The sequence below is a fragment of the Lipotes vexillifer genome, unplaced genomic scaffold (assembly GCF_000442215.2).
Source record: "Lipotes vexillifer unplaced genomic scaffold, Lipotes_vexillifer_v1.1 scaffold21, whole genome shotgun sequence".
Lineage (NCBI taxonomy): Eukaryota > Metazoa > Chordata > Mammalia > Artiodactyla > Lipotidae > Lipotes > Lipotes vexillifer.
The window spans coordinates 3,272,118-3,283,753 of record NW_006774065.1 but is presented as its reverse complement, the minus strand read 5'-3'; the positions used below and the strand labels follow the sequence as shown (position 1 = coordinate 3,283,753).

The following is an 11,636-nucleotide window of genomic DNA, read 5'->3' as shown; positions in this document are numbered from 1 at the left end:
CTTTCCCTCTCTGTTAGGCTTTTCCCCCTTCTCTCTCTCTCTCTCTCTCTTTTTTTTTTAAATTTTTGGTGGCATTGGGTCTTCATTGCTGCGCGTGGGCTTTCTCTACTTGCGGCGAGTAGGGGCCGCTCTGTTGCGGTGCGCGGGCTTCTCATTGCAGTGGCTTCTCTTGTTGCAAAGCACAGATTCTAGGTGTGCAGGCTTCAGTAGTTGTGGCACATGGGCTCAGTAGCTGTGGCTCGTGGGCTGTAGAGCACAGGCTCAGTAGTTGTAGCACACGGGCTTAGTTGCTTCATGTCATGTGGGATCCTCTCAGACCAGGGCTCAAACCCATGTCCCCTGCACTCGCAGGCCGATTCTTAACCACTGCGCCACCAGGGAAGCCCACAGTCCCCCTTCTCTTTAAATGGGGAAATTTTCACATAGGCAAAGAGCAGGAAGAGAGTTTGTGGTTGTGCTTTCTGCTCCATGTGGTTCAAGTCAGCTCTGTTTTGCTAATTACGTTTGCCCGAAGGGGTGGAAAGGTTTTAATTCATTAACACAAGCGTATGTTTTTCTTAAAGGTCTGTATTTGAACTAACGTGAATCCAAACTGCCTCAGCAGTGACTGTTTTGATTTTCACCACTTTTAGAACACGAAAACGCCCATGGGTCTGGTGCCATGAGGGACTTCATAAGAACTAAAATTTAATTTTAATAGAAGGCAAAAGGAAAACTAGTGCTTTCACAATGGCTTGTATCTGGCTCTCATTAAATGCTTCTTTCCTATCTGTTTCTTCAGCATGTATGTTGTGACTGCAAGAAAGATTTTTGCTCCGTTTGTTCGATCTTACAAGAAAATCTCCGTAGATGTTCCACTTGTCACTTATTACGAGAGACAGCCTTTCAGCGCCCTCAGTTAATGCGACTGAAAGTGAAGGATCTACGGCAGTATCTCATTCTTAGAAACATACCGATCGATACCTGTCGAGAGAAAGAAGACTTGGTAGATCTGGTACTGTGTCATCGTGGGCTGGGCTCTGAGGACAACCTGGACACGAGCAGTCTGAATTCCTCAAGGTCCCAGACTTCTAGCTTTTTTACACATTCATTTTTTTCAAACTATACAGCCCCATCTGCTACCGTGTCTTCCTTTCAGGGAGAGCTTATGGGTGGAGACCGGACCTTAGGATCTGGAGTACTGGCACAGGTACGAGGGTGTAATTACCCTGAGGGCCTGGCATGTCGTCTGCTTTCGGCCAATATGGAGGGGGCTTTAGGGCTGAAGACTCCTTGCTGAGCCGGGGTTCCACGTGCTGCTGAACTCTGCACTTGCAGGCTCTCCTGATGTGAGGCTCCAAGCTCAGATGCTGCCTGAAGGGCCCAAAAAGAGCTCATCAGCCTCTTGACCTTAGTTACCTCAGTTTCCCTATCTTATAAAAATACTAGCTGTCGAAATGACTGTCAAATGTAGCACATAAACATTTGCAGGACTATTTGTGTGTCAGTGACCATGGAAACTATAAGTTAACCTAATGCCCAGTTGCCTTGCTACCGTAAAATTGTTCTAATTTAGATATTGGGAAACAGCCATCTGAATTAGTGACAGGATATGGTTATTTACTCATTTCAAAGAAACGCCAGTGCAGAATGTTGTCCCAGTGAGGTCCTTGGGCATACTAATTGAATAACATGCAAAGTCTTGTAATTAATACTCAATTTGTATATATGAATGATTCTAAAATGCTGAAAGAATTGTTTTGAACATTTATTTCCACATTTAATTTTCTCCTCTGAGGAAAGAGGTTAGAAGCAGAGGGAAATGTGGTCTAGTTGCTTTCTAAAGAGTCATCAATTAGATAAGCCCAAGCTAGGAGTTTTATTATTTTCCCAAATGGCAGCTGGCATAATTATGATGCAAAGGTAAGACACACCTGACTTTTGTGTCACTTTTGGGTATATGACACCACTTGGGAGATGTGGGTCTTTGGATGATACAATATAGTGTTTGTGAACTAGTGGGGTAGAATACTTGAAATTGGGCATTGTCCTAGGCTTTCTGTTCTCCTTGAAGAAAAGAGTATCTGATTGTTGAGGAATTTCTGAAAACTAGAAATAGCATCAACCATCAGTGGATTAGTCTAGAAAGCATTGTTTGGAATTAGAATGTCTAAGCATGAGGTAGTAGGATTGAGATCTTTGAAATCAAATACCCTTGACACTAGGGCTGATCTTAGATCTTTAGTTTCTACCTGTATCTTAGAGGCTCCAGTTAAACCAGTCAGCTGCAGGTCTTTTGCTAAGGACACAGTGCAATTCCATATGCTTTTGGCTTTGACATTCTGTGATGGGACCTTCTTAACTTCTGGGGAGTTAATACTATGGTTAAATTTTACAAATTCACACACACATAGGAATTTGACTTTTGCGATAACTATGGAAGGTAAATTGTTTATGGAATCATGTGGTGCCCAACTCTTTGGGAGAGGCAGCAGCACTCAGGATCCTAGGAAGGTGTGGAGTATGCCAGGTATTAGAGTCATTCTTGGGGAGGATCTATTGGAAGGGTTTTCTCCAGTGATAAATATGGGTTGGTACCATTAGGAAAATGATTCCTGACCTAATATGTATTATGTGTGTAGGTGCGAAGTGAAATAGCTTCAGCAAACACAGAAGATGATGAAGAAGATGATGATGACGACGACGATGATGACGAGGATGAAGAAAACTTGGAGGAGCGGGTGAGACTGCCTATAAAATTTGGTTTCCCTGACACGTCACCTTGGTAGGCAGGGAAAATGCCCATGTGGACTGTCGCTAGATTAGCACAGGATGTTTCTTCTGGTTTGAATGCAGCACAATACATAAGACACTTCAAGAACTGGTGAGAAGTCTGGGGAGAATCTCCAGGGCCAGTGATGACTGTAGGGTGAAGGCAGCATGCTGTTTTCCTTGCTGGATTTGCAGGAACAGAGGTAATGGACACACTCTGTGATTTCAGACATCTGGCCTTGCTAAGAAGAGAGTGAGAGCTTCTCTGTCTGACCTGTCAAGCCTTGAAGACGTGGAAGGGATGAGCGTGCGCCAGCTCAAGGAAATCCTGGCTCGGAATTTTGTCAACTATTCTGGCTGTTGTGAAAAATGGGAGCTAGTAGAGAAAGTAAACCGGTTATACAAAGAGAATGAAGAAAATCAAAAGTCATGTAGGTTTATTTTTCCTTTGTTTCCCGGTAGTATCTTTCTTTAGGCCTTTAAAAACTGGCCTGTTTCTGTCAGTTAAGTCCACTTTATTTTTGAGAAACCTATGTATCCTTTTATTGAGTGTGAATTAGTTATATAAACCTGTTTATAGATCTGTTAAGCAGTAAGTTCATTATGTGATGTTGGCTTTGAGATCACCATTGCCAATGAGTTAGATAATCTTTGGTTCAGTCTGGTTTTTCTGGTCATAATTTGTTAGAACTCTAATGCAATTCCTTGTATCTAAGAAAGGCTTGTTTTCTCACTAACCTGTCTGGCAGGCCAGTACTTAGGATTTAAAAGTCACAATTGAGATCATCAAACTGGGGGGAAAAAAATTCCCTAGAGCCAAGATGTTAAGTAGTTCTTAACATCAAGTATCAGTAGGTTTCTTTGTAAGTCATGAAAAGCTAAGGTTAAGAACTTCTGAACTATTTATTGATGGAGCATGGAGCAGAAATCCTCAGCTGGTAACAGGGCCAAGCCACAGAGCATTTATAGGCAAGAAAAAAGAATTCAGTCGTGTTCAGACTGACAAATATTATGTTCTTATCTAGAAAACGGTCCTCCCATCATTAACATGTGTCATCTTGAGTTTTTTTCTTTAAAACCTGGTTATAATACAGCATTTGTTGATAAACGGGTTTATGCCCAGAATATGCAGATAGTATTTTGGCACACCTATTTCTTTTCTTTTTTTTTTCAATATATTTATTTATTTTTGGCCGCGTTGGGTCTTTGTTGCTGTGCACGGGCTTTCTCTAGTTGTGGAGAGCGGGGGCTACTCTTCGTTGCGGTGCACGGGCTTTTCACTGTGGTGGCTTCTCTTGTTGCAGAGCACGGGCTCTAGGTACATGGGCTTCAGTAGTTGTGGCTCGTGGTCTCTAGAGCACAGGCTCAGTAGTTGTGGCACATGGGCTTAGTTGCTCCGAGGCATGTGGGATCTTCCTGGACCAGGGCTCAAACCCGTGTCCACTGCATTGGCAGGCGGATTGTTAACCACTGTGCCACCAGGGAAGCCCCACACCTACTTCAAAGATGATGCAACAGTAGTAGATACAGGCATCTTAATCATTGGAGCCTACAGAGGCTCATCTGTTATCTTATTCATGGATCCTTTCTCCCCACTTTCCAGTAATGGTATGGACTATGAACTAGGACCCCAGATGACAAGATTCTCTTGACACAACAGTGTCTGTTTCCTTAAATTCAGGGACTATTCGCTTTTCAAGCTTGAATTCCTGTTTAGTTCTTTCTAACCTTCTTCATGATTCCCATTAATCCCTCTGTGACCTATAGAAAGGGAAGCCTCACTGTCCATAGCTCTATGGCCGAATCTCAGGCTGCAATGAACTTTTAAAACTCATTCTGAACCTTTCTTATTCAGAACCAGAATGTCCCATGCCTTTTGAGTTAGACAGACTCCCAACAGTACCATCGTAGCCAGAAACACAGATGAATTTTGAGATGCTTCCAAGGCTCAGGGGGTGCCATCCCTCAACTACAGGCTACTTGATGTATGACTCTATAGCTTTCCCGTCGGTGTAGAAATAAAGCTCCTCCTCCTACTAGGATGAGGCTCTGGAGCCTGTGACTTTCCCAAGGCCACAGAGTTGGGCTGGAAATTCGAATCGTGTTCTGACTCTGAGGCCCGTGTGTAGGACAGCCTAGGGCTTCTTCATTTTTATTTATAGAAGCAAGCTATCACAAAAACCTTGCATTACATACAGATGTAAAATAGAATTAAATAGGGGCGGGGGCGGGAAAAAAAGAATTAAATAGCTAACGTGTGTTAGGCACTTCATCCCTGGTCCTAAGTATTTCTCATTTATTCTTCACAAAACCCTATGAGGTGTAATTATTGCCATTTCTAGTGGAAGGAACCAATGTGCCGAGAAGCGGGGACAATTTCTCTTACAGTGGGGTCATTCTGGGTCACTCAGAGGCCGTGCCTGCAGCCCCAGCTCTCTGTTGCCTTTCAGATGGCGAGCGGCTGCAGCTGCAGGACGAGGAGGACGACAGCCTGTGCCGGATCTGCATGGACGCCATCATCGACTGCGTCCTGCTTGAGTGTGGGCACATGGTCACCTGCACCAAGTGCGGCAAGCGCATGAACGAGTGTCCCATCTGCCGGCAGTACGTGGTGCGCGCCGTGCACGTGTTCAAGTCCTGAAGCCAAGGACCCCCCAAGCTCGGTCCCAGACGTTTCAGTGCATAGAAGGGACTGGAAACTTCCTGTTCAAAATTTGAAGCTATTTTTAAAAATTATTTTCACGACTAACTGGGGACGGAAAAGATTCATCCTAAGTTGCAGCAACACTGGTCCATGCTGTGTGCCTGTCAGCTGGAGGACTGGCTCAGTTTCCCAGTTTCTGCTGGGCTTCTTCACACATCTCTGATTACTAATCACCGAAGTCAGACTGCTTATGGCATCAGCTACTGTTCTCTTTGGAGTACATTTATCTTGTTCTCTTATTTCTCCTTCATCCTATTTTTAACTTAAACTACTCAGATGTTTGAAACTTCTGCTCTCTGGATGAGGTCACTGTCTGCAAATGGCCGACATGGTACACGCTGAACAGGGGCACCTCTGAATGTTCATTTTATTAGTCATGTATATTTTAAATGCTACTATTTGATGAATGTAGTTTTCCACATTGTTGCTATTTCTGCGTTTAAACGTAATTGGGAACAACTGACATTCTATAGTCAATTGCCAGGGCCTGAGACTAAACATGTCCATTTTTGTTCAGGTACAGCTTTTTATAGCGAGGGCTGCATCTAGCTTCCTTCATTAGAGAAGTGTGTGTGTTAAATTCTTTATTAACATGTAATCAGTTTACACTGTTTTATATATTGAAAGTGTATTTTCAGTGCTACCCACTAGCTAGTTTGAACTTTAGGAATAAAATTAGGTTTTAAAAAATGCTTTTGTTTACATTTGTCCTGGCCAGTTCCTAATTCACTTCGGTACAGCATGAATGGGTGTCCAGGCCTGGTCTAGCATATTCTTCATGAGAGAAAGGAGCACCTTCAAAGATGTTGTACCTGTCTACCTTGGCTGCTAATTTGTCAGTAAATTTAACTACATATTTGCCATATACTGTGACCAGGTATTGTGCCAGGTGCTTTATGGTTACCTCCAGCATTCTGAAATAGATATTGCCTCACGTCACAGATGGGGAACTTGATCTCTGAGAAGTTAAAGAACTTGTCGAAAATCTCACAGTTAAAAAGTCACCATAGGGAATTCCCTGGCGGTCCAGTGGTTAGGACTCTACGCTCTCACTGCTCAGGGCACCGGTTCAATCCCTGGTCAGGGAACTAAGATCCCATAAGCCGTGTGGGGCAGCCAAAAAAAAAAAGTCACCACATCTGAATTTGAACCTAGCTCTGATGAGTGTTTTTTCTTAACTCTTCTAATACCACAACAGAGAAACCCGAGACATTAGCATATGCTGAAAGGTTCTTGGGACATTAATGATCTGAAATCTCTTTTCTTTTAGGTCCAGCTCTAATCAGGGTGGTATTTTGGTTTAGTTGAGACCAACTGTGGATTCATTCCCATGGCTTGTGGGCAGGTATGTTTTTAGGAAACTACATAACTTCTTGGCTGAGTCCTGTGGGTGTTTTATGTTTTGACTCTGCAGTGTTTAACACATGCCTTCAGGTGCTCAGGATCCAGAAGTCAATCCACAAGACCTGAAACTTACAGCAAAGGAGGTAAACAGTCTTGTCCCTCTGTGCTTTAAGGCAGAAAGTTTGGCTAGCTGTGAAAAAAAAAGTTGCCTTTCTATGTTTTCTGGTTTTGAGTGTCACAGCATGTAAACCAAAGCCTTGTGGCTATTCTCAAATACCCTTCTCCTGTGCTTGCCTGAAGAGCCCAGGGTGGGTACTGGCTACAATTCACATGGACAGTAAAAGCTCAGCCCCTGCTGAAGCTTTAGGAGCACTTAGACTGTACTTCTTCTGAGACGGTGAACTCCAGAAGTTCAACGTTCCCCACAAATCCCTAATTTGGTGGAGAGAAGTCTTCAAATCCAGGCCAGTGGGTGATGGTAAACACACTGAAATAGAAGCTGAGCAGCAGGTGTTGGTGTATCTTAAATTAGAAAATTGAGATTTATTTGCTCATAGTCTCAGAACAGCTTGTTTACTGTTTCTTTTTGGACTTATAGTTTCAGGTGCTTGTTTCAGCAATGAACAAAAACTCTCAACGGTGGATCTTCTTAAGTAGCATTTTGAAATAACCTTGGCTCAGTGAGAAGCCAACAAATTTTAAGCCTAATAGGCTGGACACTTGGAATAACTGAATTGCAAGGGACTAACTTATCTGGCAGAGGGCAAACATTCCTCCCTGGAATCTGCATTTTCTAGCTGCATGCCATGCATCTTTAATTTTCTGAATAGGTGGTGGATAAAATTCTGGAAGTTCACAATGGAATGCAATGATGTCTCTTTGTCCTTGTCCTCACAGGATGGAAGGATGTCATTCCATGTTTTGGATGGGCCGTGGTGCCTGCCTTTGTCAAGGCCAGGATGCCTAGAGGAAGGAGGGTTATGGCCTCTCCTCTTTCCTGGGTTAAGAAGTTATGATCCTCACACAAGAAGTGGTCCCTCTGGTTTACGGTCCTTCCATTAGTTCATCAGATACAGTGTATGGGCTCAGAGCAGCTGTTTGCAGGCACCTAGCTTGGCCTGGCCTCATCTAAAGCTCATTTTTGAAGGAATGAGTCTGTTCGAGACTGTACTGGGGTATAATCTTAACTGGATTGTTCAGTACACTTGGGGGAAGGTCATCTGTGACCAGTGCACTGCCTTGGCCGTCTCAAGCCTAGAGAGATGTTGTCCTTACTCTGTGGTGTGTCCTTATGGAAACTCTGGCTGCTCAGCCCTGGCAGCCCTTCCTTCACCGCCTCTCTTGGCTGACCTGTGTGCTCCTGGAAACATTACAGGGGAAAGAGGGCCCTCTAATGCTGAGATTCCACTTGAATCTCCACCGTCCTCCTTCAACGGTTCCCAAGGGAGAAGATGCCTTTATTGGACATGAGGGTGACTCCTACTCGGAGGCTCACAGCACTCAGGCCGCCAAGAAGACTGCAACTTGACCTCTTGTGTGGGTGCTCCACGATGAACGATCAGGCTTGCAAAGGTAAGCCACGTTTTTATAAGTAAACCACAGAGTGTTAAACTAATCTTAACCTCTGTTAAATGCATCTCCTGAGTTAAATTCTGGGGTGCAACAGCTTCAGATGTCTCCAATTTGAGTCAGAAAGTATCTCTGGATTTAAATTAATAAGCGGCGGCACAAACTAGATGGGATGTAAAACCATTTCACCGTGGCAAAAAAAAAAAAAAAAAAGGATGGGGGGCAGGGGCAGTATGAAACTACCACAGCAGGAAAGGCTAGTCCCATGAGTCCCAAGTCTGATGTTGCTGTTGATAACTAAGGAAGGAAGCTGGGTTATCTTCATTTTCAGATGACTAGAGCAGTTGTTCCAGTATAAAAATCCTGTGATCTAAAGTCTACTTCTCACTGGTTTCTATGTCTGCCACCTGGGGAAGTTATCGCCTAACCAGGTGCCTCCACCACCCCAGCCCCAGGTTACCAGTGCAGGATGTGGCCTCCTTGAGTTGTGTCCAGCGGAGGCTGAGGAAATGAACCCCTGTCCCCACTTTGGCAGTGGAAATGCCAAATGGCTGTGGAAGTTATTTTATATGGGTGTGGTCAGCAGCACCCAAACAGATAAGCCACCCTGCCCCTTAAGGCAGTTCGTACCTAATTCTTACACATGGACACTGGTGTAGCACAGTTCTTTCCTGTTACCTTTATTAGCTACAAACAGCAAGATCTCTTTCTGAAGACGGAAAAAACACGTACCAAGGGGCTGCCGCATTTCTCAGATGAATAAGAAATTATACCTTGTTTGGCTTCAAAACAGTATATACGCTGGCGTTGAGACTACTGCCTCTGGACTTCCTAGTCAGATTTCTAGTCCACCCCTAGAACAGAAACCCTCCAAGTCCAAGAGTGTTTTTTTTTTTGTACAATTGTTTATACAAATTCAGCAAAGGTAAAACCGCGTCAGGGAAGGTCTAGGAAAACACCACCTTACAACAATGGCACTTATGAATGCATAATTTTACAACTAGGAAACAGCCATGTTATAAACCTTAAACGAGAACTCAACTCACACTTCAAAGGAGAGAAAAAAGGAAAAGAAAGGCTATGTTGGATCATTTATTCAACTTCTTGACTCACTGTATAAATTAGATCTATGTAGAGTACAAGAGCTCATATGCGGGAGCAAACCCCTCCTGAGTTCAAAGGCTGAAGTCTGAATTTTAAAATTTTGAGAAAGGTGAATTCTATACAGAGGAAATTTAGCAAAGTGTCTCACTTTGGCTATAATTTACACATATCCACAACATGCGTATGTAACTTCTTGACATACAAAGCAGGCTCTCAACTTCCAGTCAGACATGCTTTTAACTGGAAGGTCTTCGCCTGTTTTGCCAGATCTGGGCACGTGTGTAGATGGATTCGTATGAAGTACAGGTTAAGTTCTCTCCTACCTGAAGGAAACCAGGAAAGTTGGCAATCTCAAAACAATAAAAACACTGGTATGCATTCAAACCTTGCATAAATAACTTTTGAACAATTTGTACAAAAATAGTTCTGCATAATGTAAGATGTAACAAAACCAAACAAACAAACATGTCAAGACGGCAGCTGTGGTGTGTGGTCCATTTTATGTTGACACCAAAAACCCCAAAGTTGCCAGGAATAAGGTGTCCAAAACAAAAAACACCACCACCAAAAAAAAAAAAAAAAAAATTCCTAAGCTCATGCTTCCAGTAAGAGAATTTCTCCCAAGTCCACCTTCCTCTCCGACAGGAATGTCTTCTTGGTAAAGGCTGCCTTAGAAATGGTCCAGAAAGCAGTGCAGTTTTGATTCAGAAAGACCAAAGGAAAGCGCCTGACTCACTCATCCCCAAAACGGTGGTGGACTGGCTTCTCCCTCAGCGAGACTTGCAAAATGGAATCGTTCTGTGGTCTGTTGTTCCAAGTTCCAAGTTGAAAAAAGCCCTAGTTTTTGTAAAGTCTTTCACCCTCCCCTGCCACGTCCCCTCCCCTCACCCACCCCATATTTACATACTTGTCCATGGACTAACTCAGTTTTTGCAGGAGTTTTTCTTCCACTTGCCCGAACTGGACACTAACCGACATTTCGGCTATGAACTGCTCACAGCCTTCCTTGGTAACTTGCTTGCAGTACCTCAGGTCAATATGACAGATATTCCCACACCGTTTGAAGAAGGACAGGCACTGGTCAGTGACCTTATTGCAGTCTGCAGGGAAGAGGACACGAGGTGAGGTGGAGGAAGCGTGCAGCCGAGGGCCCTCCCCAAGCCCCAGGCACTCAGCAACGGAGCAGCAACTGCCCTTGCTGGAAAGCTCTCTTCAAATGCAGAATGGTTTCATCTACCACTTATAGAAGTTTCATATATGCTTGAAAAGCATCCACACATTCCAAGTGAAACTGCTTAGACTCTTACCCCATGGCCGCCCCTCATATGTATATATTCTCACATCAGTAGGTCCTGTCTATGTTGTTTTATAAAGATAGGATCACACAATATATGAAAATAGCTTGCTTTTCACTTCTACTCTACTGCTGAGAGGCACCTCTCTGCAGGTTCTCGTGCGCTGTCTGCCTATTCCCAGGGGAGAAGTGCTGGGGGAGTGAGGACACCTGTAAGGTCATCCTGGGATCCTCCCACTCCCCTGGGCACCAGCCCTTTAGACAGAGGCCCTGTGTGCTTGCCCGCCCTCCGTGGGACGTTTGCCTCAAACCTATGCAGGAGACCAATGTGCTAGAAGGGGCCGGAAAGATTCTGTCCACAGGGAGCAAAAGCAGAATTCAGAACCCTCCACCGCGCCCTCACCAGTAGATGTGCTCTTCAACCGAGTATTTCTATCAATTTGGACTTTGCTTCTGTAGCACTGTTTTCTTTTAGAACTGAATCCTCAGTCAACGGGCTGCAACGCCAGCTTGCATCCAACTGAGGCTGAGTCCCCACCCTGAGCCCAATGATTCCTTTATCTCAGTGGTATATTAAGCTGGAGACCTTTCTTCATCATCACTAAAACTGGTTGTGTGGGGAATATTATGGATAGGCCCATGAATGGGTTAAACAAAGTCTGTTTAAGAGTGAAAAATAAATGTCCGATGAAAGGACAATCTGGGTTAAGAATTACAAACCTCAAACAATGTGGCCTATACCTCACAACAAAACAAATTCTAGACAGATCAAAGCATTAAATTTTTTAAAATGATACGGAAAACAAGTAAAAATGTCTCTGCTTGCAGATGACATGACCTTAATGCGATAACTCTAAGGAGTCCACCCCC

At 43.9% G+C, this 11,636-nt stretch overlaps 2 protein-coding genes across 3 annotated transcripts in view; one reads left to right on the top strand and one right to left on the bottom strand.

The window, feature by feature from the left end:
- RNF34 (ring finger protein 34) overlaps positions 1-6,152 on the top strand; it is a 16,455-nt gene extending 10,303 nt beyond the window's left edge. Inside the window, exons 3-6 of the mRNA XM_007448710.1 lie at positions 782-1,189; positions 2,622-2,720; positions 2,981-3,182; positions 5,202-6,152. Of these exons, the coding sequence (XP_007448772.1) occupies positions 782-1,189; positions 2,622-2,720; positions 2,981-3,182; positions 5,202-5,392 (900 nt within the window). The 3' untranslated portion in view covers positions 5,393-6,152. The remainder of the gene's footprint in view (positions 1-781; positions 1,190-2,621; positions 2,721-2,980; positions 3,183-5,201) is intronic.
- A 4,238-nt stretch (positions 6,153-10,390) lies between these two features.
- KDM2B (lysine demethylase 2B) overlaps positions 10,391-11,636 on the bottom strand; it is a 130,662-nt gene continuing 129,416 nt past the window's right edge. For both annotated transcript variants that reach the window (XM_007448709.1, XM_007448708.1), the window contains one exon: positions 10,391-10,572. In XM_007448709.1, coding sequence (XP_007448771.1) covers positions 10,391-10,572 — 182 coding nt within the window. The remainder of the gene's footprint in view (positions 10,573-11,636) is intronic.